Genomic DNA, 26,662 nt, shown 5'->3' on the forward strand with positions numbered 1-26,662 from the left:
TTCATTAGTAAGTGGTGGGGATGGGTTTTGGATTAAACATTTTTGATTTTGGATGTTGTCAGATCGTCAATAACAGTTTCGAATCTCTTTTTCTGAGGTTTCAATCATTCACATTTTTTTTACTAATTTAAATGCCTCAAAGATCACAATCGTGATGGTCACCCAGTGCCACATGGCACCGCATGTGTTTGGCTAAGCGTGGCAGTGATGTTATTTAAGGCTTTCTGATTGATTCTGAAAACAATATCGGGTCGTTCAAACTTTAGTAATCTAGGCCAGACTTTTGGAATGTTCATCCTAAAATCTGAAACGCATCCCAAAAATGGGTTCGTGGCACAGTGGTGCTCCTGAAATTATAATCTGTCTGGCACTTATGCACAGACAAGCAGGCAGGTTTGGCACAAGGTAGGGCACGTTTTCTGCACTCGTTTTATTTTCCCTCTGGGTTACCCACAGTTCCCCCTCCATTATTGAATATCCAGTGCCTGGCTTCACCCCCCCCCCCCCCCCCCACTGCCTTTAAAATAACAGTAAGAGGCACTTTTCCCAGGAGCGGCTGTGTGCGATCTACCCACCAGCCATGCACTCCCGCTCTACGAGTGTAAAAATTCACCCCACAATTCCCACAGAAATGCAATGTTGCGTTGTTGTTTTTTTTACCATGCGGTCAATTGAAAATTGTAACGTCCTCCAGGAGCTTCCGGAGGTCACAATCACCCTTGGCGTACAATGCACACGAATCGAAAAACATCCATTCCCCCGCGCCCGCAATTTGATGCATCATTTATACCCTCCCAATTCCAACCCCTCCCCCCTCCCCCCCACAGAATCCCACGTACTGAATTAACACTTACAATTAATGCTTTCATTTACACATTCCGTTGTTTCATGTAGTGATGTGCGGGCCGAGTCACCGCTACAATGCTGCCATCGCAGCCCCGCTGATCTATCTCGGCAACCGTGCAGCCGAAAACCTCTTGGCAAGAAAGTATGGATCCACCCATGAAGTCCGCAACACTCTGTCGTCGATTCACTTGTGCCGCACCCGAAGCTGCTTGTATATGAAAAATCCTGCAATGGCCAGCACCAGAACAGCGAAGACACATCCCAACACGATCGCCAGCGTATTGTCTGTGGAACAACAAGAAATCAATCTTTGAAAATGTTAGGTCGTGGTCATCAGCAGCTGCGGCGACATGTAAGTAATTAATAAATCTACGTGCAGTTCAATGAGCACTGAAATAACAGCAAATTATTAACAACTCCCATCTAGTGATGCAACATTAGCACATTCTGGAGAGAAAAAAAATGGCGACGATAAAACAACTCGCTCCATTCGTGTCGATCTCTCCGCCCTGATGAAGAGCCCTTGCCAGAAACGTTGCGTCTACACGTACCATTTTCCTTTTAGAGGCAGCGTTATTTCCAGATATATATTCAGATGTTGCTATTTGTGCACCGCTGCCGACGTGGAATCAGCACGTCGTTTCGCGCTGAACAAAGCGAAGCCGATTCACGAAGCACATCCCCTCCCGATTGTTCGTACCGGTCACGCAGGAGGCGTCCTGACCAGACCACCGCCCGTGGGGCTGGCACTCGCGCGCGCTGGACCCGCTGAGCACGTAGCCGGAATCGCACGCAAACGTGAGGCGCCCACCCTCCAAGTACATCGTGCCCTCCTTGCTGCCGTGCTTCGGAGCCAGCAGAACGCCGCAGCTCACCACTGCGCAACGCACGGACGCACCGCACGCGCGTTAGTTCGCCACGGTTAACCGGACAATCACGCTCGGGCCTCGCAACCCCATCCGTGCCCCAATTGAGAAGTGCCTTCAGTGCCATTAAGACTCGTGACAGGGGAAGACCCGTGAACTAATCACACTATTCTAGCACTGGTTGATTCCCATGCACAAGGTATCTAAAGCCACTCTGGAGAACACCTTGGGGCTCTGTCGCAGTGATCGCTGATCAGAACAACAGAACGGTGAGAGGACGAGAGGGGGACAGTGTTGCCCCATCTGGCTTGGTCGGGCAGGAAATCACAGACGAGCTAGAAGGCTGCCAGAAACCGGCGCCAACAATTGCAGTTAGGAGCACACTTGCTGTGCGTAATCCTAAGCGAGTAATTTGCGGGGCAATTTTCGAATTTGGCAAAAATTCGACGACACGGGCACTCAATGGCATACTCTTGCAAATGGCGACGCGGGATCTTTAACGTGCCACTGTGAAGCAGACGGTGTGTGTTCGTTTGGTTAATAGACCTGCAATATTAATTAGGGTTGGCTGCTGCATTCCTACCCCGAACGTCTGCAAACAAGCGGTCCGAATGCACGACCTGCTCGGCCATGTCACTGGATACGTGACGGCGTGTCGGAGATGCCTGCTTCTCGATTGTCGACCCGCACGAATGGCTTGGCCCTCTTGCGCCAAGACTTTACTTTCCACCTGCCGCTCTTTCAATTTCCTTCTCTCTTCTTCATCTTCCAATTCTTCCCCTCGCTCTTCAAATTTATTTCCAGATTGCCAACTAGTGACACCCACCTTAACACGTGTCTAAGCCGGTCGTTCGGAAATTTGTGCAACCCGTTTCTCTCTGCTTTGCTCCCTTTGCTGTTGTTGAAAATACAAATCAAATTTAAAAAGAGCTACCGTGCTTTCTTCATTTACATAGAATGTGTTTCCTATGCTCAAAGCTCACTCTTTGAGTGGAAATTCGAAAATGTCACAGGAGTACGTGAATTTACCGGGGAGATGTTAACCGCATGTGTATTTTAGTGAGGCTGGACCTGGCTGAGAAGACTGGAATGCGAATTGATGATTACACCACAATTAATGATGACAGCGCAGTGCTTAATGAGAGGCTAAGGCTTCTGGCTAATCAGTAATAGGTTGAGAAATAGTTGGAAAGAGCAAAGCCAATATCGTGGGAGCAATGGCAAGGCTCAGCAAAATGGCAATGCTAGGCACTGCCTACTAAATACGCTGAACTGCCATTATAGCCGACGAGCCAAGCAAACGTCGCCTCTGTCAAGTAAAAGTTCAGCCCTGCAATTGCCTGCTTGCGCCGCTGCTGGTGGGAGGGCCTCCAGTAGGAAGGAGCAATCGAGAACCCCTCTTCCAGCCTGGCCAGACGTCTCAGAAGAGACAGGAGGACCCACACTTTACCCCACCACACGCAACATGCCAACTGACTATCCCATGCGTACTCTAAACATGGCAAGCCACGACAAGGGGCGCTCTACGCACGTCACCAACATCACACGTCCGTCATGCGCCCCGGTTGCAGCGAAAAACAGATGCAGCGTCGCTCGTGGCAGATTGACGAGGCCGGCAGTTCGGAGCGCGTTTTTCGAACGACGCCAGGGACTCGGCAGATCGGGCGTTGCAGTGTCAACGCCTGCCCCGGGCTCGTGGGCCCAGGCGACGGGGGCCCTTTTGGGAGGCATCGCCGTTATCGGGGCAGCACTGACCCGGAGTGAGGTCTCGCACCACGCCCTGGTGCCACCGATGAGCGAGCAGCGTGGCGTTGGCGGCGCTCAGGCTCGAGGTGGCGGCCGCGTCGAATTTGCACAGCTCGTCGGGGCCGCAGAGCTGCGCCACTATGGGAGGCGACGGGCCGCCGCCGCCGCCTCCTGCCACCGGCCGGAACTCGGGACGGAACGCCGGGTCGTGTCGCGGCTGGTGGTAGTAGCGATCCAAGAGATCTTGCGAATCGTAGGTGAAGAGCGTGCTGGAGTTGTCTATTGCCCCTGTGATACAAACACGCGCACGCGTGGACGTCCAGAGGTCACGGGAAACATCCGAGTAAATGCACGCTTAACCTCAGTTCACTGTTACCTTGCAACGATAGAATAGGTAAATGTGCAGCCATGCAATTCTTTGCTTACACCAGTGCGAGTGGAATTGCCTCCACTCAAGGGAGCTCTAGAGAGAGCCTTCTAGAGGATGTCTTAAGCCTACTGTTCCACACTGGTCTAGGAACGTGGATGAGTACCCATAGCTTATCCAACCACAAACAACCTGCTTATTAACTGACTGTACTGTACAGAGGCAGGTGAATTTAATCAAACGTAAACCATTGTTGCAATTGCCGTGCTGGCAGTTCTAATTGAACCGGTAACCCTCTGGATTTTGAGTCCAGTGTGCTAACCATTACACCATACGGTCACAGTATTCCTGTGACAGTATACAATTAAAACAAATTTGACCTGTCCATACTACACTCCAAAGATCACTTGGCAACAAGACGGTTGGCCCAGGGATGGTCCTGGCCCATTCCAGCACGGCATGGATCTCGTCCCAATTGTTCATGATTTGCTTGGCTCCATGAGCTCAGCCCCTCCTGTATGTTCCCCTTCACCCCCCCTCCCCCACCTTCCTCCCCTCCATAGCCTGAGGGAAGCGATCTACGCTGCACTGTTGTCTATAGTCCTTGTGACAAATGGACACAAGTGGAATCCATAATCACAGTGAACCCAGTGGCACCCGTATCCACAGCTCCCTATTATCATGCGCAATGAAAACAGAAGAGAAAAATTGGACTAGCCCAGGATGCATGGCCCCAATCATCCATCAGACATGATCAATCCACTGCTGGATGGAGGTCTCCCCAAGCCATCGCCGTCTTTCACCGCCATGCGATGAAATAATCCAAATGGCACTTATACGCAAGACGCTGACTCCATCACTCCATCTCCTCGGTGGGCGTGCTCTCAGACACGTTCCATTCCTAGGATATTCCTTATATTTTAAACGGTTGGAATTTAGTCTTTAACCCGTGTAAGTTCTCTAACCCACGCGTTTCTCTTTCTGTCTCTCAGTGTACTGGTAGCAGATGGATGAGAGTGAGTTGAAGCGCTCTTGGAAAGCTGAACTTGACAATGAAACGCATGAGACCTTTGTGCCTGAACAAGAAGGTGCATAAGCAATGCATACTCCCTCGATCATGCGCATTGACATTCATGAAGAAAATGGAACAATAACTGAAAATTGTTCAACGATCATAGTTAGATAATTTTTGTTGCAAAAATGTCGGAGCTGTGTTTTTATTAGAACGTCGTGAGTAAAAGACGATTCGTAATTGATACTTGGGTTAGATCGCAAAATAAAATGTGTGTTGTAAACCCTCCTCCACCCGACACACTGGTGTGTTGGAGAGCAATTTCACGACATTTAACAACCTCTACTCCATTCATACAAACCCGGCATCTACTCCACCACAGGCCATGCCACACACTCTCCTTCTCATGCAGGGCTCGCCCGCACCGATAGAACTTCTTCTATGCATGCTGATTGCACTCACAGACAACCTTATCATTGATAATCGTCATTCATCATCATTGATAGAATGGCCCTGGTCATGGGAATGTGGAATTTCCACCACAGTTGCATTGCTTGAATGGACAAGGAGAAGCTTTTACTTGTATGTATGTTGAACTTCTTTCGCACCGTACGTAGCCGGCCGTGCTAATCTTTTTTACTTGTGAAGTACAAAATGCACGTATATATTTAAATGTACACGTGTGTGTGTGTAAGTGCAGAGGGGAGCGGTAGTGTAGCAGTTAGCGTGCTGCGCTATGAACCCGACGTTACAACCAGCATCACCAGGCAGTTGCCAGAGAAATCTGAAAATGTCCTCCAGTCTCGGGCCTTGAATGAGTAAATATAAGTGAAGGTTCGCCATTTGAGCGCGCATATAATTTCGATGCTGACCCTGTGAAAACATCACGACGGTTTCCAAGGGTTGCCTGAGAGTGTGGTGAAAGGAGGCCCTGAAAGCCAAGTCTGATTGGCCCAGCAAACCTGCTGCGGGGTTTGCGAGCCGAGTTGGCCATTTGCCCGATTTGTACAAATTTAGCTGGCTCGCTTCCCGGTTGTGGCTGTGGGTAACAAAGCGGTTGTCTTCCTCGAGACATTTGCTCCTGTCTGTCCTATCAATGGAAGAAAATAAATAAAAGTTCAGTTTGCTTACTCTAATCAGTTCCCTTTTTTCTCAGGAAAATTATCTCGCTTTATTAGGAATTCCCATGATTCCCTTTGTCTCGCATTTTTTTAAGTATTTTCTAGTGCTTTGTAATTTTCTAATTTAACTAATTTACAGCTAATCACTTTCCAAATCATTTAAATGTGTTGCTGAACTGCAATGGCGAATGTTGCCATGTTCTGACCAGCCTTTGGCTTTTCTCACTTGCAATTGGTATCAAGCAGTGGAGCAATGATCCATTGGTTCCTGCACTATGAATACCGCAGCCTGTGTTCCAGGTCTCGACCACGGCTAACATCAGGAGTGAGTGGCGAGCTTTCCATGAACTGGTCCTGGCAACCCCGTTCCTTCATCACCCCACACTTGCTGATCTCATCAAGGACCATAAACCATCACGCAAACTCTGGTTATCCTCGCTACGGCGGCTTTTGGCCAGCCATCGAACAAAGACGGTCATTGCATCGCGCACTTTCAGGTGCGCTGCTGTGGCCGTCTGGAACGCTCTTCCTTCCTATGTTCGGAAGCCACTGAAGCCATGCAATTTTAATTAAAGATTTATTTTTTTATTTGGAACTGCTTATTGTCTCGTTTGTTGTCCTTCCCCCGCACCTCCGATTCGCACGGTTGGCTACCTACAGTGCTCTAGAAGTGCAGCATACGTGCATACTTGCCCAGCGTGGAGAAATAAGGTCAAACAACCCCCATGACGACAAGGCCGCCTGGGGAGGCCTTCATCCAGCAGTTGATTAGTAAAGGACTGTAAACAGCAATTACAAAAGTAACAATGTAGATCGCTCACAGGCTGTTCACCTTGTGTCAAACTTGTTTGCTCCTGATTGCCATGCAAATGACTGCGAGTTTAATTCATTCATTGGCACAACGTAAATGGCATCGGCATGAGCACTTCCCCTTACTATTTAACTCAAATGTGCCCAGAGCATCCTGCTGTGGGGCTGTGCAGAGTCCCTGCAGAGTAAAGAGGCTCTCTTGTATTCTCTGTCCTAATCTTTTTTTAATTCGCCCCCCCACCCCACCCCGCCATCTGCATTAATTGAAAGAGAAACAAAAAGAGAGCAAATGTTGATCGCTCGACTCACAGGAGGCGCCGAAGCTGTACATTTGTTCGGGTGAGGCATCCTCTGGCAGGGTCGTGCCGTCGGGGAAGGAGAGGCCGCCATCCAGTACCCCCAGCAGGCCTCGCGTTTGTCCCGAGAAGTTTCGGGGCAGCAGCAGGCTGACGGCGAGCGAGCCGGGCATCAGGCGCACCTCCACGGCGGCGCCCGAGGGGAACGTCACCGTCACGTTGCTCATCACGACCGAGTTGACGAACACACCTGGGCAGTCGGAGGAAAATGTACGCAACTCGAACCAAACGAGGCAGGGACTTGTTCGTGCATTCAACATTGATTTCTCGGTAGAAAAAAAACAACTTTTCCAGATAAGCAAAAGGCTGTTTCTCTCTTGTGCTCAGACGCATTTTCGGGTTGTTCGGAAAGACGTCGAGATTTTCCGCTCCGCACAACGTGGGAGCTTCTATATTCAGCACGTGTAGCGAAACGTTGGACACGGTGCCGAACAACGAGCGGTAGGTAGTACGACCCGAAAATGCGTCTGAGCACAAGAGAGAAACCGCCTTTTGCTTATCTGCACAAGCACGAACACCTACACAGCACTGTCGCTTTATTGCGTGCGAAAAACACGTCAAGAATGTGCAAAAACAGACGAGTTAGAAAAGGGTCAGCTTATTGTGAATATCATATCTCCAAAACAATCCGCGTTTTATTATGAAACCGAAATCCCTGCAAAGGTGTAATATAGCCGTTGCCAAATGTAAACAAGACACAATTATGAAAGACTTGGCCTCGGCTTTTTCATGTACACAGAGTCGAGTAGACCAGAGGGGCCAAGTTTTACCCAGCCACAGTCGTGTGAAAGGTCACTGGAGGTTAATTGCAGTCTAACTGTGCCAGAGATCAATGTTGTTATCAGTCCAACTTGCACAGGGTCACATCTGTGACTAAATTACACTTGTTTGGGAACAAGAGCGGTGGCGCTAGGCCCCAAGCAAACCATGTAGAAGCTTCGAGACTGCATGCAGCTCAAGGGGCCCCAGATTCGCAGGAAAAAATATGGATTCACACAACATCAGCTCAGATTCAGATCCTAATAAATGTAAATGGAAATTAACATTTTCATTGAAATTTATCTTTCATCTCTGACTTGTCCGCAGCTATCTCCTGTCATCAAACTACGTCTCTCTGTCTCTTTCCATCATCTCCTTAATTTCACCGCATTCCCGTCTCGTCCGCATCTCTCGTCTCATCACACGTTGTTTTATCTTTCGTCCACATTTCTCTCATCTCGCTGCATCCCCGTCTCTTCGTCTACACCGCTTCCGTCATCTCACCAGGAGCTCGTTCATCGAAAGACGAGGGCCCCCGACACAATTTCTTACTTAGGGGGCCTCCCAATAGGCCAGGGCACCGCCCGCTGCCGCCTGCAGCATCGCTCGAAACCAACAGCCATCGCCCCGGGCGGGCGCCGTACCGTGCAGGTCCATCCAGTCCTGCTCATCGAAGGTGACAGCGCCCCCGTTCAGCAGCACCTGCAGCGCCACGGACTCGCGCTGCACCCGCACCTCCACCAGATCGGAGCCGTTCTCCCGCATGGCCACTGACGTGATGACGGTGGCATTGACAGCGTTGCCTGCGGGCACAGAGAGTTCCACGGACATAAGCGAGCGTGATGTGCCTTAGGCATATTGCCCCAAGGCCTCCGTGGCCTCCGACCCGTGGAAGAGTGGGGGCGGTGGGGGGGGTTGCCCACAAGTGTGCATCTGCCAGTCTGTCTGTCGTCTGATTGCTGAGAGATGAGCGACGTACCGTCCGGGTCGTGGGCCACGTCGGTGCGGATCTGGACCACGAGGGAATGCGAGGCGGCTTCCAGCAGCGTGTACTCCCCACGCCCGTTAAACGTGATGCTGAGGTTGCCGAACGTCAGGAAGTGAGGGTCCCCCAGAGCCGAGCCTTCGCTCGTGACGGGGAGGGCAGGAAGAACACAGTGGACGGATGTCCTCATTGCGATGCGCGAGGAGCACAATCTTCCCCCACCTGACATTCAGCACGCTGGCATCATCGCCAGCTCTTTTCATAACCCTGCTCGATTGAACGAACAGACTCACTCTGACCTGTTGCAACTCTGATCGTGCTGTTTGTTGCTGGCCGCTTGGCATTGTGGGTCATTTGGGCACATGCTCGACAACTGTGATATTACAGAATATATATATAAATGATAACTGCCACTGGCTGAATCTTGACTTAAAGCTTTCGTGACTGCAGGAATTGATATTCTTTGAGTCTTTCGGAAAAAGTCACGTAGATAGAGTCAAAGAAAATAACAAAAAATAACAAAAAACTACGACGTTTCGATCACAACACAAGCGGCCGTCATCAATTGCGATCATAACGTAGTTTTTTGTTATTTTGATATTTTCTTTGAACATATCTATGTGACTTTACCGAAAGACCCAAAGAATATGCCACTGGCTGCACACTTAAATTCAACTTTAATTTTACCAGGTAAGGCCCGCTGAGCTATATAGCTCTTTTTCAGAAGCGACCTGGCCACAAATGATAGCTCAATGAAGTGGCTTACCATCATGTGGAAATTTATAGCAGCCAAATACTCTAAAGGTGTGTTTCTAAACGTGGAGGGTAAAGCCGGTGGACTCCGAGAGAAATCCACGCGACTACAAATATACAGGCGTCAGGGTCGGCATCGAACCGACGACCTCCTGCATACCAGGAGAGGTAATTAACATCTCGCCATCATCCCGCGGGATCCACAGCCGGAGTAAAGGTTGGAGGAGCGTGATGCCAGCACGCTGGACGAACACGGCTCTGCTCTGCGGTGGCATCACCTGTGCACGCGCCAGCGAGCCAGCCAGGCAGGCAGGCGAGACAGCCACGGAATCCAGCTGGCGAAACTTTCTTCCCTAGCAATCGTACAGCCATCAGAACACCACTTTGAAGACGCCCAGGGCGCATACCGATTTTTGGAGGCACGTATGCTCTGCAGTCGCTGGAGGGCCGATGGTGCAGGTAGTAGTCGCAGTTGTCCGACCACAGGCAGCAGTAGTAGAAGGTGACGACGTCGTAGAGCCAGTGCGAGGCGGCGGGCACTCGCGGCGGGCGCCGGTACGGCGGCGAGCCCCAGTCGTGGCCGCGGTCCGGCGTGCCGCCCCCCACGGAGTCCACGGTGAGCAGCTGCACGCCGCGAGCGTCGTAGCAGCACTGCTGCCCCGCCGCGTAGCGGGGGCTGCCGCCCGAGGGTCACACAACACACGCCGGTCGACCGCGTGGCGCTCCTCCTCCTCCGACGCCGACGACGAGGAGGAGGTCCTCCTGAAACGTCGGTCGGCTTCGCATTTCCTGCGGCGCGCGACTTTAACGGCGTCGCGCCACGGTCGGCGTCGCGCTACGAAAAGTGTCGCCCGGTTCGAAAAGGTGGCCAGGCCCAATCGTTAATCGTTCTCTGTTTTTTTTTTATCGGGCAAGCTAACGGGAATGGCGCTGCTGTTGCAACAGTTAGCACACTGGACTTGCGTTCCGGAGGTCGCCAGGTCGATTTTCACGCCGTGGCAATTGAAACGATGGGAACGTTTTTTGTTTCAATCCCCCCCGCCCACGCCGCCTCTGTTCACCTGGCAGTCTAAATGGGTGCACCACAGTTAGTCGATAGGCATGGCGCGTGTGGTGGGGGTGGTGGGGGTGGTGGTGGTGGTGTAGAGTGTGGGTGCTCCCACCCAGTGTGGGAGAGTGGCGTGAGCAGACAAGTGCAGCTCTGCCTTGCACAAAGACGATATTTGTCTTGGCTCAGTAGCAAGGGGTGTTCGCTTATTTAAGTTGGCAGTGCCAACTGTTACTATTTTACTCAGCCATGCCATTGCCACTTATTTGGCTTGCTCTTTTCAACTGCCTCTCTCTCAATCTCTATGAAGTCTTTTCGTATCTATGCACTTCCATCATCGTGCGTAAACAATAATCTATATCGCCCATTCCCTGCTCTAAAAACAAACTTCAAAACTCTCGAAGAAGTGCATTGTTGTTATGAACACGCTTGTCATTTGCCCATGGAAGGCTCTTTATAGGAATGATCCCGCCAAGTTTTTCGCAGCAGGGAGCAATGTTGCTACATAATATAAATAATACGCAGTCAATATTTCAACGTCGGGTTATTTCGCCAATACAAGTTACGTTGTACTATTTTTTTCTCTATGGTTGTAAACCTGGAGAACCTGGAGTAAAACCTCTGCACAACAGGGGGAGAATATACAAATTCCACACAGAAAGGCAATCTAGTTTGGAATCAAACCCGGGTCCTTTTTTTCTGCCAGGCACGAGTGTTACCACTGTGCCACCCGACTGCCAAAATAAGGGATTAATGTGATTTAAAAAAAAAACGCTGTGCCGATAAGCGCGCAGCACTGAGAGCGCCCATGCAGCGAGTACTGTCGTGTACGTGACACGCATGTGTCACATTCCCACCTTGCTTGGATGGCCCTCACACAGTGGACAGCCCCTGGATGATACGTGCACTTGCTGCCCTTCTCAATGTCACATCCGTAGTCCGCCTGCGACACACAGGGCCACACTTTCCATTAGCGGAGTTCACCGCGTTGGGGGCCAAAGGGCGGACCCGTGACACGGTGTGAAAAACAAAAAATCACATCAGAGTAATTATTCAACACGGGGGCAAAGGTGGGTAATTAAAGAGCAGTGCACAGCACACAGCTTAATTACGAGATTTATCTGAGATTGGCAAGTAGTATTGCCGAACATTTAAATCAGTGCGCTGAAACAAGCCGTTAATTGAATTTGCCCACCACGAGGGCAGCGTCATCGAGTATCTGTCTTTGGTGCACAGGAACGCGGAAAAAAATGTGCAGTTGACGTGATGCGGACACGGGCAGGTTGGCACGCATTCGTGGTAGAAGATAAGCAAATACGTCAAACGAGCTGGCAGTTACGTATATAGATCATGAAGCAGATAGCGATAAAATACGCCTTTCAGAAAATGTTGTTTGGTGGGTGGGTATCCGCCGTGAGCGTTTACATGGTCAGGTGGACAGGTCGTTAAAAGGTGCACGTGTAACCATGCATTGAGTCAGCAATCAAAGTTCGTTTTCATGCTCATGATACACGCATTGAATCGCGTGCGTGCGAATCGATTATTTACCGTTCATGCAAATTAAATTAGTATCGTGTTTTAAAGTTATATTTAGAATTAACGCAGCAAACAACGCCGTGCAAATAAGAATATATCTTTTTTTAAAGAGAGACAATTAAACGAAGATGATTACAATGAGCCAAAAGGAGCGGATTTTTGAATAAAAATGCGACCAAAAATTGTGACCTCATCAAGTCAATGAGGGGACGAGATTAATCGATATACGCTCTATTAACTCGGTACGAACTTTACCATGAATGTTGTCATGATGATGATGATTATCATTTGTGTTTGACATCATTGAAAGTCAATTGAGATGATGGAGATTCGTTTTCTATGGATATTACTTTTCTTAAACATAAACAGGAGTGAAATGCATTGAAATGAATTTCGTTAAAACTATCGCTACACACGCAGAAACATACGTCGCGAATGAACGTGAGAGACGGTGTTTAATACCGGGTGCTTGTGATATTGCACCTTGTACGAGCACCAATAATCTTAATCATCCGTTTTATAAAGTATCGTTATGTCATCTTTACCATCGCAGTTTTTTTATTACCCTTAAATATTTTATTTCCGAACAAACTTTTAAATAGTCATCCCTGAGCTGTAAAATAAGTGATTTGCAAAAAAATTCTAAATTTCGGAGTGATTGGTGGCACCGCAATAACATCACGTGATCATTTGTGTAGCTCATAGAATGTACACATTAATTTTGTAACTCGCAGCATGTGCCGTTTAGATTGCCATGCTTAGAAATACTCGTGACAGGCTTATGTTAAGTGATCTGCAGTTGAAGAATAATTAGTTAATCTTTATGTGTACGAGACAAAGACACAGATCCCCCCCGTATAGACTTAGCAGACTGTTGGGGCACGTGCTGTTAGCGAGCACATATGAAGGCTGGCATGGCACACAAGGTGGCAGATGGCTAGAACCACGCTCGGCCACATTTGTCTCCCGAGTGGCGATGTTTACACACCGCACCAGGTACTCATTTGATCTAAGTCGACCTACGGGAGGCCCAGCACCGGTTCAGTTAATCGTCACTGGTGTTGACCGTGAGCGGGAATTGAACCCAGGTCACCGGGTTCGTAGTGCAGTGCATTAACCGCTGTGCCACCGCTTCATACATATGTACTAGACGTACAGCAAAGCACACACAACGAAAATGTGAAATACAATAACAGAGTTATGAAAAACTGATATCGCGACAGTCCTCATTTCGTGAAATCGCACATCATATCGCATCGTGAAAAATTCCATCATTGCGGCAACTAGTTTAATCACAGACCTGTTGCCGGGACTATGGGAAGAAAAAAAACCTGCCTGGAATCGGCCAGTGTCCGCCCGTGCCTGGGCCAAAGTGCAAGGACAGTCGGCGATCTCGGGGAGGAAAGGGGGAAGTATGGACGTCTCATTCTCATTCCAAGCCAGGCACTTCTGCAGCGCCCAGGCGGCCGGATCTGCACGGAACTTCTCCTCCAGGTGCCACGCCATCGCGTGATCGTCACTCCACGCCGCCAGCACATTCCTGTTACGCACAGGGACATTGGGGTGGGAAGTTTTATCTGGCGTGCGTATGCCACGGTGGTATTTGGCCAAAAGCTAGTGAAACTAAAAGCTCACATTTAGCTAATTTGTATTCTTGGGTCTTTCGGGAAAGTCACGTGGATAGGTTCGAAGAAAATAACAAAAAATAACAAAAAGACTTCGACATTTTGATCGCAACACAAGCAATCGTCATCAGGAGGGAAAGAAAAGCAGGGGGAAAGCTGCTGAGCCTGGCTGTAACAGCTGTAACAGCCTGCCTCAGCAGATTTCCCCCTCCTTCTGTAACAGCCTGCCTCAGCAGATTTCCCACTTCCTTCTGTAACAGCCTGCCTCAGCAGCTTTCCGGCCTTTCTCCCTCCTTTCTTTTCCTCCTGATGGCGATTGCTTGTTTCGCGATCGAAACTTCGTAGTTTTTGTAATGTTTTGTTATTTTATTTGAACCTATCTACGTGACTTTACCGAAAGACCCAAAGACCCAAGAATATGAATTCCTGCAGTCACGAAAGCTTTAAGTCAAAATTTAGTCAATCTGTCTTGTTATATGCACCGTGGGGATGCTGCCCGTGGTCTAATGGTTATCACGCTGGAATTGAAATCCAAAGGTCGCCGGTTTGATTTGATTTTACCAACGCGGCAGTTCAAAGGTGAAACTTTCTTAAATTGCCCCCTCCCCCCTCCCCCCTCAGCGGTATGTGTGTTGGGGTAAAGTTTGGGTCCTCCGACCACTTTCAAGACATCTAGCTAGCGTGGAAGGGCAGGCCAGAATGTCAGAACGTTGCAGCAACAAACAATACAAAAACAAGATATAAGTGCTTAGGATAGAACAGGTGAGTAAATAGCGCAAAAAAAAACTATTTTTTTATACCAGGTAACGCCCGCTGAACTATTAGCTTATTTTTTTAGAGGTAACCGCGCCACAAATGATAGCTCAACGAAGTGGATTATGATGTGGAAATTGACAGCAGCTAAATACTCTAAATAATCACAATGTGCTTCTAGAGGGGCTCTCTAGAACTCCCTCTAGCGGAGGCCCCCTTTGACAGCACCGGCATGAGAAGGCTGCCACCTTCGTGTGCACCAGTGGCGCCTCCGAGTTGACTTCTTGTGCTGTGACCTTGTAGAGAAATTCGAAGGAAGTGAATAACCCTATGAAGTCACCTGTCTGAATTATTTACACTAAGTAGTGCCTGTCAAGGTCTATTATAGGTCCTGTCTTTCATGCGTGTTCCTGTCACACGACTCTTAGAATCCTCTGGCATCGGGACATTTGAAAGACATTAGCCATTGTTACAACTACTTGACATAACATCCAGGTCTTTACCTCATATCTACCTATTGACAAAAGTAATTAAACTTGCTCCTCTCAGTATAATTAATGTTACCCGTCAAATAAATGCGCGTTGACAAGTGTGACTGATATTACATCGCATCTTCGCGGCGAGCTAATTTTTTTTATTCCATAACACTCAAGTGTCTCAAGAGCAAGGTTGAATTAAGAGCACACATTTGGCTGTCAAAGGAGAGCGTACAATTAATTGCTAAGCCCAGGCCCACCCCGACTGAACCTCTTAAACGTAGCAGCAGAGATACGCGATCAGCCGAATTGTATGAACTTTTCGGCAAACACACCGATCATTTACCCATGCAGCGGCATGTTAGGGCAAGCCAGCCACTTAACAGGCACTTTCATGAGATGTGCTCACCGTTGAACTCCCTGATGCGAGTGCACAGCACCACCAGTGGCATTTCGACATTAAGTAAATAAGAGTGAACCCTAGTTCACCCAGCTAAGCCTCGTTACGTCTCAAGACTCTGTTCTCGGGAGCAGGTTATTTCGTTTGAAGGGTTTGGCCGTTTCCATCGCTGAGTGTTTTTCATGAGTAGATAAAAAACGGCAGTACCCTGGAGGAAAAAAAATGGCCATAAAACCAGAGGGTTGCAACTTTTCAAGCTCCGCACAGATTGATTGCAGGGTTGCCACAATCTGGTGATAACTACGATGCGTCATACAATACCAGGTGCGGCATACACCTATGGAGTATTTCGCAGAAAGTATTGTTTTCATGATTATCGTGGCTGTTCTGATTTGTTTTTCATGGTTTATTCCCCAAAAAAGTATGCCATAACAAAAGCACAAAAGTTCAGGTTCATTGGCGCTTGGCAAAATATATTTCCAGCATGGTGATTTTATGGCCTCGTCAGTTTCATGGTTCACCTTAATCACGTGATAAATTACTGCTTAACTGCCAGCGTGAGCGTCATGAACGTTTCGATTGTGAAGTTTCAATGATTTAAATAATCAGGGCAGGCGTTGTGTTGAGTGAACCCCGCTGTTGAAGAACTTTAGCGTAGTACACCGGCGAGGAATTGACAACACAAGAAAGCTGAGAAATACGATTACGTACACACACTCGTGGGTAACTGACATCACGATAATCGTCATTTCATAAACACCTAAATTGTACTAGGCCATGAAGGATGAGACTGTTGTAGGACCCCAAATAGATGCAAATATACTTTACGAGTGAAACAGGATGATTTCTCCGCAACTCTGGCTGTCGGCTAATGAAGCTAGTTGTAATTACTGGTGAAACGTCGTACTCAGATTGTAAATGTTGTGGCTTGGCTCTCCAACACACCGGTGTGCTGTACTAGTAACGAATTGGCACGTTTTGTTTATGTGACAAACCTTATTAATTGGCTGTGTCGGGTGGTGGCGGGTTTAACGATGCATTTATATGTACGCGATCTAACCCAAACACCTTCTATGATGGATATATACTGTATTGTACATAAACGTACCGACATCTCCTGCCCACCTGGCTAGCAGACTCAGACATTCTTTCCATGTAAGACCCACTGAGCTGCATAGCTCTCGTTTAGAAGCGACATGGCTACAAATTATACCCCACTGAAGTGGCTTATCACGTGGAAAAGTATCGCAGCCAAATACTCTAAAGGCACGTTTCTAATTGTGGATAGAAAAAACGGAAAAAAATCCACGCGACCACGGGGAGAACACGCAAACTCCTAATATGCAGGTGTTAGGGTTTGGATCGAACCCACACATCGCCTGCATACCAGCAAAGGATAAGTTTGCATCTCACCACCATGGCGAGATGACATTGGCATTTGGCTCGCGAACATATTGCCATTCGCGAGGACAGGATAGAACCAGGCTAACACCCTGCTTCGCTTCTGAGATCCTATATCAGCGGGGTGCATTCAGGGCAGAGGTCGCAACCGGGTACCCGATACCCGTACCCTACCCGATACCCGGCTACCCGTACCCGGCCGGGTACGGGTACCCGTTTGCGACCCTGGTGCGGCCGGGTACGGGTATGGGTAGGCCGTGAGTCACTGGTGAGTAACCGTTTGTCACTCTTTTCCCAACGTCTTGTCTCTTCTCACAATTCAAGTTCCTAGAATCAACCCACCTGCGCCTGAAACATGGCTTCATCCCAGAGGTCGCAATCAGGTACCCGATACCCGTACCCTACCCGTACCCGGCCGGGTACGGGTAGGGTACGGGTACGGCCGGGTACGGATACCCGTTTGCGACCCTGGTGCGGCCGGGTACGGGTACGGGTAAGGAATCAAAACCCGTTTGCGACCTCTGATTCAGGGCGATTCGGCCACGGGGCAGCGTTCGTGACGAACGGTGTTTGCCCGAGACGCCGCTTACGGTTGCCCGTCGCTGTAATTGCTGGACGCGATCCGGAGCATGCCGAACTCGTAGACGGAGAACTCGGGCAGCGCTGGCTTCGGCAGGAAGGTGAACGAGCCGCTGTTGTCGACGTCCCGAGCCAACGTGTACAGGTAGAGCCACTGGGCAACCCACGCCGCGCCGTACGCCTCGCCTGAGGAGGAGACAGACGCTCGCGTGGAGCCCACGAAAGAGTTACTTGCATTCGCGCGGAGCGTCACGCAACGTAATTTAATTATTGCGGCGATTATTGCGGCGATAGAAAATGCGCACGTGATATGTCACTTTTTTTTTTTAGTCTGACGAGATTCAACTTGACGCCCACAGACTTATACCTTCACACACACACACACAGACATTAAAGGAAAACGGCAAAGATCCCACGTATAGCCTTAACGGCATGTTGGAGCGACTGCTCTTGGCGAGCAATTGCTGAGACCGTGATGGTGCAGGAGGGGGGTGACGTGGCTGGTCCCACCCTGACCACCTTTGCCTCCTCAGTGCTAAGCTTATCTTATCTAGATTCACATAGCGCCCTATTCCAAGTCACTTTACAGCAATTATTAAATTAGATATAAGGTGATAGTGGTTGAGATAAATATTGGAAAGGTTGGCTACGTAGGGTGCGGTTATTAAAAGTGGTGTAGTTATGGTGACAGGGAAACAGTTGGGAGTGGTGACGGAGGGGTTTGGGTCGTGATAGGAGTTGGTGTAGGGGTAGTGATAGGGGTTGGGGTAGACCCCTACACCAATGTAAAAACACTGTTTTAACACATGGGCTGGATATATTTTGGAAGATAGCAGAAAAATATTGTTTGACCTCATAAAGAGATTTAGACTGCAGTGGTTAGGACACTTACGTGAATGAGCCCAGCCAAGGAACCCTTACTTTGTGACACACACACACACAAGAGCGTAAGGAAGCATAAGTAGGCAAAAGACAGTGAACCAGGTGTCCTGACAGAGCAGCGAGGGATCAGGAAGAGAATGGATCGAGGCTGAGCGAAGCTGTGAAACTCGCTAAAAGGAAAGAAACCCGTGGCTGAAATGAGTTCGGGCCCCATCGTTTGCTCATGAGCCAACAGATGGGACGGATAATGACTCTTTTAGCTTTCTTTTCCGCGTGAAGCACACATCCGATAGTCACGCAGGACCGTGATAATCCATCACACACCCACACACGGGTTAAATGAGGCGTCATTTGTATAAACTGCATGCGCGCGGGGCCACGGACTCGGTCTGTCGGGTGGCGATGCGTGCGTACCCGTCTCCCTGTAGCCCCACACCTCCACGTTGACTGCTGGCGAACGCAACTTGCTCGCGTTCCAGTTCAGAGTCAGCTTGCCCCCGACGCCCGGCGTGCCGTAGTACTGCCAGTGCGTGGAGTTGTGCATCTGCGCGGCAGCACCTCCTTTCACCTTGCCGGGATGCACTGCGGCGCGTGGGAAAAGGAGAGTGACGAGCAGAGTGCGAGTGAAGATGTTTTGGCGAACGAGCGGTGGCCGAATTTTGACGATGTGATCAAAAGTTCGTTCTGAGCGTCACTTTGAGTCATTAAATCCTTTATATTAAGTTCACTTGCTTGCTTGCTTGCGTGCTTGCTTGCTTGCTTACGACCATGCAAATCTTTCGGTCGTTTTTTGGCCCACTTCCCGTGATCCAATCGAGCTGACATTTTGCACACATGCTCGTTGTGCGTGACAATTAATTTTCGTGAAAAATTTTTTCCAAAATTTTACACTTTTTAGGGAAAAAAAAATATTTAATTACCAATTGCTTAATGGTGGCAGACAATCATCTGACCCATAGGTGGCAGCCATCTCAAGCCAGAGGACGAGAGGACTCTAGCCGCCACGCATATAAAGGATTTAAAGTGAAAAACTTTGTTTTTACGGGTTAATTTTTTTTCGCTCCTTTACCTTCACGCTCAACTTCACTCCGAGTGTGATATCGGCGTCGCGAGACGGAGAATCTATTCAAAACTCTCGCAAGAGCCGTGCTAGAGGATAGCCCGTGGAAACAGAACACAGAACTACTGTTGAGATTCCTTCAAGTGACCTACCTCTTAACCACGTAATAAACTAAACTAAAACTATTTTGTATTTTACCAGGCAAGGCCCACTGAGCTACATAGCTCTTTGTCCGAAGCGACCTGGCCACAAATGATCGCGCAACAAAGTCGCGTGGAAATGTATAGCAGCCAAACACTCTAAATGCACGTTGATTCTCGATGTGGAGGGAGAAACCGGAAGACCCGGAGAAAAATCTACACGACCACAGAGCGAGAGAAAGAGACACGCAAACTCCGAATATACAGATGTCCTGCGTACCAGGCGCGAAGCAGTTAACATCTCTCCCTCTGCCACCCAGGTGCCCTGGCAGGTTTCTCACCTGCCACCCAGGTGCCCTGGCAGGTTTCTCACCTGCCACCCAGGTGCCCTGGCAGGTTTCTCACCTGCCACCCAGGTGCCCTGGCAGGTGCTCACCTGCCACCCAGGTGCCCTGGCAGGTTTCTCACCTGCCACCCAGGTGCCCTGGCAGGTTGCTCACCTGCCACCCAGGTGCCCTGGCAGGTTTCTCACCTGCCACCCAGGTGCCCTGGCAGGTTTCTCACCTGCCACCCAGGTGCCCCGGCAGGTTGCTCACCTGCCACCCAGGTGCCCTGGCAGGTTTCTCACCTGCCACCCAGGTGCCCTGGCATGTTTCTCACCTGCCACCCAGGTGCCCTGGCATGTTTCTCACCTGCCACCCAGGTGCCCTGGCAGGTTTCTCACCTGCCTCCCAGGTGCCCTGGCAGGTTTCTCACCTGCCACCCAGGTGCCCTCGTGAGGGAAGCTGAACCCCCCGTCCACGGACAGCTGGAAGGTGATGCGTCTCGTCTCGTAGACGAGCGGGGAGACGCAGTGCGCGTGTCCATCTCCGTCCAAGTGGCCGACCACGTCCACTTCGTCCTCGCCAAACCTTCGAGTGAGTGTGACGTGGACGTCAAGCCAGAGTTGCAAGTGAAATTACCGTCGTCGGTTTGGGGAGCGCTGTCACAAAAAAATGGGCAATGTGAGACTGCCCTTGATTCACTCGAACGCTTAAGCCGGTGCAGGTACGAGGAAAAATGTGGCGTTGCGTGCGTAACAGTTTTCAATTAAAAACCGTGATAGATCAAAAATAATCATCGACCGACAATGAAATGGCAAAGAGAATACAGTTGCTACGCTCATTCTACAGTTTGTCCGATGACCAAAGTCTAAATTTAATTAAAGGAATTTTCATCAACGAAGCTGCGTTGACAAAAGAAACGTGTTGATAGAGTAGTAATACTTTCAATTTAACACGTATCGCTTTCCTATTCGTTGGGTCTTTCGGTAAAGCCACGTAGATAGGTGATCATGCCTGTGCCCTACAGCTCTGCTGTGTGTTTTCGAGTTGTTGTGCACGATGTTCGACGGTTCGCTCCACGTGCCTAGAACTTCTTGACGAACTGATCTCAAGATACTTCAGAAACTGACTTGGAGAAGCACCCACCACACGATAGTAAAACATCGGGCATCGTGCCGAACACGCAAACGCATCGGAGGGCCATGTTTCACTTGATTTTTGTCTTTGCAAACGAATTAAAATGTTCTGACTGCAGGTGCTTGAAATGCCACAGTTTATTCTTTAATATGCAACGCTTGTGACTAACACTACACGTGCTGTACTGTTATTGTTATTATTGTTGTTGTTGATCATTTACACACCGGCAGATGACGCCTTGGGTCCTATTGAAGCGAATGTTGATGATTTTTAAGTCGTCTCCGCCCACGTGACATCCTGATTTTGGGGAAATTTCCAAACAACGATGAGCAAAATCAGGGCAGCAGCTGTCCAGGGCTTGGCAGGATGGGGTGCAGGAGCAGTCTCCGAGGGTAACTTGCCCACAGCGACCTGCGCAGTTTCCCTCTGAAAGACAATAACAAAACAAAAAACAAAGATCCACTGTATAGCCTTAACAGACTGTAGGGGCAAGTGCTGTTAGCGAGCACCTATGAAGGCCGGAACGGTACACGAGGGGGTGGGTGGCCAGCACCACGCCCGACCGCCTTTGAAAGACAATAAACGCACACCGGAACACACGGGGGGCGAGCAAAATCAAACTTGAAACTGAATTATGCCTAATCCAATGTGCCATTGCAAATGTCAATGTCAACAGAATGACGTGTTTATAAAATTATGCTATTAATAACAAAAAATTGTTATAGTCAATATGATCCGAGGTTGTGTTTGGGTTTGGCCACGTGGTTGGTTTGTGGCGAAATTATTTTCACTAACCCCACACCACATTTACAAAGATGTCATTTTTCGATTTAAAGCTTTCGTGACTGCAGGGATTCATCTTCTTGGTTCTTTCGGTAAAGTCACGTAGAAGGGAAATAATAAAATAATAAAAATAAACATAATAAAATAATTCTCACGTTTCGGCCACAACGCAAGCAGCCGTCCTCAGGTGAAGAACAGGTCTGTCGGGAAGACAGCGTCTGACAGACATGTTCTTCACCTGAGGACGGCTGCTTGCGTTGTGGCCGAAACGTCGTGAGAATTATTTGATTATGTTTTATTTTTATTATTTTATTATTTCCCTTCTTCGTGACTTTACCAAAAGAACCAAGAAGAGGAAAGATGTCATTTATACGTGGCCAGAATTCATAAAATTTTGAACAATAAAGCTCCAGCTCACCAGTGGCATAAGCCTTCTCATGAGTGAATTCAACATCAACACACGACATCTCATTCAAACTGCTCTGAGCTTCACCGGGCAGTGAACTCATAAACCAAGTGCCCTGCTTCATCTGACTGTGCTGACATATCCGTTGCAACATCATCAACTTTCTGCGTAATTTAGTTTTATTGCACTATTGTGTTTACATATATACGATGACAAATTCTACACCTATTTCACTGCTATTGCCTGGTAGCAAGCAGGAAAATAACTCCACTCGAGTCCACCGGAGCAAAAAATCCCATAGCATGTGTCCAGAAAATAAAATTTCTAAATTGAATATAGCACAACGTACTGACCCGATCACAATCAATGGCTTGTGGGGGTAATGAAAAGTCCGTGCCGTGATATATTAGCACAATAGTGGCCAGCAGTTTACGCATGACAGACGCAAACACTCACTGTTGTAACAATGACAAACGCAAATGAATGAATTTCATTATGAAAATAAGCACCTTTATTTCTATTCAGCTATTCACTGGAGCGGTCATCACGCTAGTGTGGCCACATTTTAATGAAATGAAATGAAAAATATTTGCCAAATTGGCAACAGGCAATCGGCCATAATTCTCATAAAAGGCCGTTGTTGCCATATTCGAAGCCTTATGCAAAGCCTTGAATCTACAATTACTACTTTAAAATATAATTGAATTTTATGATAATTGATATATAATCTCTTTGTCTCTTCTGGCATGGAACAGGGCCTTCTGAGCTGAGCTGGACAGCTGCCTGTGGTATAAATTGTCGGGAGCAAAGACGTTATTTGCAAGTTAATGATCTCAAATTGAATCTGAAATTTAAGTGTACTTTTTAGCGAACTTAAAGGTCTATTCATTTTTACCACCCCAATTTTATCCCAATTGTGTCATGCCATGAGATGAAGCATCCGCGAGGATTTATTGCAGCGCAGCGGAAGAGGATACCACAGAGACACATCTGATATCCCGTTAAGTCACCTTTGCCCCGTACAGTAAGGGGGCAGTGCTTTCCCACACACCCCGTGCCGCAGAGAGCAACGTTCATCGCATGACAGCTAAACCGTTGTTTTTCATCCTCATCACTGAACTTCAGACGAATTGAGTGCAGAAGCAAATGTATCCGTGACGCTTTGTGCAGACGTTGGTGACCAGGTTGATGCCATCAACTTGCCACACCTGAAAATCTGGTTTAAAAAAAAAATCACAGGCAGCTGTCCAGATTTAAACCCAGAATCTTAGGGGTGCCAGATCAGCACTTTCGCCTCTTGAGTCACCAGATCACTTCATTTATTTTTAATATTTGACAAAAGGCGTGCTTCAGTCGACTTTGAAACAATGCGATTTGTATTTATTAGTTTTACACGAGTAATTTAGACGACTGAGTGTGATTGGATTTTGAACCTGCAATCATGTAAAGGACCCTGAAAATAAATAACAAAATAAATTAACAATCGGGCCAACAAGCATCTCGCGAGATTACACGAACGCGCTCACAGATAATGCAACATTCTGGTAATAGATTTCCAAACTCGTTCAGCAACAAACACAGCGGTTCATCGTTCGAGCATCACATAATTCCTGTTCCACGAGATTCACCGCAAAGCATTGGTCTCGCTCAACAGGGGACTCGCAGAAGCACAGCTTCTGATCTTCTGTGATGAACCCACTGTGATTAACCCTATGCGAGACCAAAGAGAGCTCCATGTGGCTTCACCCAGCAGAATGAATACTGAATAGAAAGATGCGGCAGTTAGAGGAGGCAGTTGGGAGTTATCGGGACAACAGGGAGCCCCAAAATATGACCCAGGCTTCTTGGGGCAGAGACGCTCACATCTAACCACTATTGCCAGACTCTTCAGCAACCCTGATATGGGATCGATGCAATGTTACACAATTTCGTAATTTTGCAAGCAATGTCACACAGTCTTCACTCTTACTGTCCAGTTTACAACAAGTAATGTCGGTTGATAATTGCCTGAGGAAATTACCGGATGGCTACTATAATTCAACGACTGGATCAATTTCAGTGGTGATCGTGTGGATATCTTCACATTGTTATTATCCTGTCACTCAAAATGAACACCTAAAGGTGCTCCGAGGTAAATTAAATGAACTTTGTTGGGATGCGGGTCGCCTTAGTTTAAAGGTGATCAGAATTTGGAAGATTTAAAACTTAGTTTTCTTTTTCTTGGTTCTTTCGGTAAAGTCACGTAGAAGGGAAGTAATAAAATAATAAAAAATAAACATAATAAAATCATTCTCACGACGTTCTTCACCTGAGGACAGCTGCTTGCGTTGTGGCCGAAACGTCGTGAGAATTATTTTATTGTTTATTTTTATTATTTTTATTTTTTTATTTTATTAGTTCCCTTCTACGTGACTTCACCGAAAGAACCAAGAAGATGAATCCCTGCAGTCACGAAAGCTTTAAATCGAAATGTATTTTTATTTTTTTACATGGTACATGTTAAGGCTTCATAAGAGAGATGAGTGTTAGAGCGAATGCGAAAGATGCCTTAATTAAAAGTAACCATTTCCAAAATTATCACACTTAAACAGGCGTAACCGAATGTACTTGAAAAAAAAACGTAGATTATTTCGAGTTCAACTAAATTCAACAGATACCAACAATGAATGAGATCATGCTTGCATATTAAAAACACATTAATTTCACCCTTTCAGCATCATTCTCGGGTAAACGCTTATCGATTTTTGTCAAACCCTTGCACCCTCTGATGTAATGGGTTTCAGCTCTCTCCCTGATATATAGGTATTATGTTGACTACCCAGTCACCCTGACTTGTCAGCCTCCCTTGTCAGTAAGAATCGAAAATAGCAGCGTGCGTGTGTGTGTGAGGGGGTGCAGTGTTTGCGTACAACAAGGGTTGTTTACTAATGTGCTTTCGAAGAGCCTGGAAATCAACAGAAAAACAATAGACGTCTTAATTCTGCCATTGCAACCTGGTCAGACCTGCAATAATGACTGAATCAATATGGTACAAAACACAAGTCATGTATTGTTACGTTGATATAATTGATGTCGCCCATTAAAAAGTCGCAACTCTCACTCGACGTGCATTAATTACTTCATTGTAGGTTATTTAGTTGTTTATTGGCCATGATGATGTTTGCATTTGGGAGAAAGCTTTGCAAGTGCCTGTGTGTTTTTAGAGCTGCAATGCACTTGTCGTGCAAAGGCAATGTCTAAAATGTGCACTGGTCGTTCTTAAACTGTACAGGACAACTCCTCTTATCTGGAACCCTATTACCCGTGACTCCTATTATCTGCGGTGGCTGTAGGATCGACGAAAACTCCCATTTTCTGTGGCCATTTTCCTCGTTTTATTTGTGGTTATCCGCGATTGTACCCTTAACGCGCAGAAAAGTGGCTTCCTAATACTCACTACTAATACCTGCCGGTTATCCACAGGTTAACGAATGTTACGCCATCACTCCTATAATCCGCGATTTTTGTGTGTGTGTGTGTGTGTGGATAAGAGGAGTCCGCGTTGCAAATTCATCCTGTTATCTGCGGGGTTTATCCAAGAACTGTGACCCGCGGATAGGGCCTTGCGAATAATGGAATCCCCAATATTCAACGTGGATGAGCGGCGTTCTCCTGGGTTTGCATTTGATCGCTTTGATGGGCAGTGTTGGATAGAAATCTGTGCCAAATTTATCCGACAGAGCCAACTCTCTCCAACATCGCCAGTGTTCCTGCCAAAATACACGAATAAGTAGAGACCTCGGATGGCCACAGATGTGCGAGTTTGTTTTGTGTGACATTTTTTGTCAGTATCAAAGTGTGAAAAATAAGAATCGGTTTTACCCTTTCTGGCAATAAAACGGGTGTTACGATGTTCAAGCACCACACATTACTCGTGGTGAATATGCAAACAAACATGATCTGATAATATATGCCTTCTAATGAAGGTTGCCTGGTGGCGGCCAATCAGTTTTAAAGACAATGCATCATCAGAGCATGTTTGTTTGCATTTGATTCCTTGAAAAATTTTTGCATGTGATTCCTTGGAAAATGGTTAAAATTTGGTGTTTGAACATCTTAACACAGCTGTTTTATTGCCAGAGAGGGTTAAAACGTCTTCTTATTTTGCACGTTTTGTGTGTTCACAACCAGCATGACGCACGCTCACACACAAAGAGAATGAAATACACGCTACTTAATCACTCACCCACATCAGTGGTGGTAACCCACTCTCCCAACAACACTCGCGAATACATTCTCTCCGGAGCACAAGTGATATTTGGTGTCTTGATTTGTGTGTTCACGGGAGACTTTGATACATTCACAACCGCATACGGAACAGTAGCAGCTACTTTATTTACACGCAACTTCACACAGCCCTGCTGCACATCAGCTATGCTCAGACAGACCAAACACTTTCAACACATTCCTGCGGAGGGAGCTGGTAGGAACGTTGGGTTGCTCGGTCAATGGC

General features: G+C 47.7%; 1 protein-coding gene across 2 annotated transcripts in view; it reads right to left on the minus strand.

The window, feature by feature from the left end:
* Positions 1 to 830: 830 nt before the first annotated feature.
* SUSD2 (sushi domain containing 2) overlaps positions 831 to 26,662 on the minus strand; it is a 29,970-nt gene continuing 4,138 nt past the window's right edge. The window contains exons 2-15 of one of the 2 annotated variants that reach the window (XM_078857294.1): positions 21,206 to 21,407; positions 20,278 to 20,432; positions 18,736 to 18,903; positions 17,451 to 17,625; positions 13,541 to 13,745; positions 11,527 to 11,612; positions 10,269 to 10,297; positions 10,029 to 10,118; positions 8,863 to 9,006; positions 8,528 to 8,686; positions 7,078 to 7,314; positions 3,468 to 3,746; positions 1,547 to 1,723; positions 831 to 1,131 (exon numbers count right to left, since the gene is read on the minus strand). In XM_078857294.1, coding sequence (XP_078713420.1) covers positions 1,031 to 1,131; positions 1,547 to 1,723; positions 3,468 to 3,746; positions 7,078 to 7,314; positions 8,528 to 8,686; positions 8,863 to 9,006; positions 10,029 to 10,118; positions 10,269 to 10,297; positions 11,527 to 11,612; positions 13,541 to 13,745; positions 17,451 to 17,625; positions 18,736 to 18,903; positions 20,278 to 20,432; positions 21,206 to 21,407 — 2,207 coding nt within the window. In that variant the 3' untranslated portion in view covers positions 831 to 1,030. Of the gene's footprint in view, positions 1,132 to 1,546; positions 1,724 to 3,467; positions 3,747 to 7,077; positions 7,315 to 8,527; positions 8,687 to 8,862; positions 9,007 to 10,028; positions 10,298 to 11,526; positions 11,613 to 13,540; positions 13,746 to 17,450; positions 17,626 to 18,735; positions 18,904 to 20,277; positions 20,433 to 21,205; positions 21,408 to 26,662 lie in introns of both variants that reach the window. The other variant, XM_078857293.1, reaches the window with a different exon arrangement.

The sequence above is a fragment of the Lampetra fluviatilis genome, chromosome 6 (genome assembly GCF_964198595.1).
Source record: "Lampetra fluviatilis chromosome 6, kcLamFluv1.1, whole genome shotgun sequence".
Lineage (NCBI taxonomy): Eukaryota > Metazoa > Chordata > Hyperoartia > Petromyzontiformes > Petromyzontidae > Lampetra > Lampetra fluviatilis.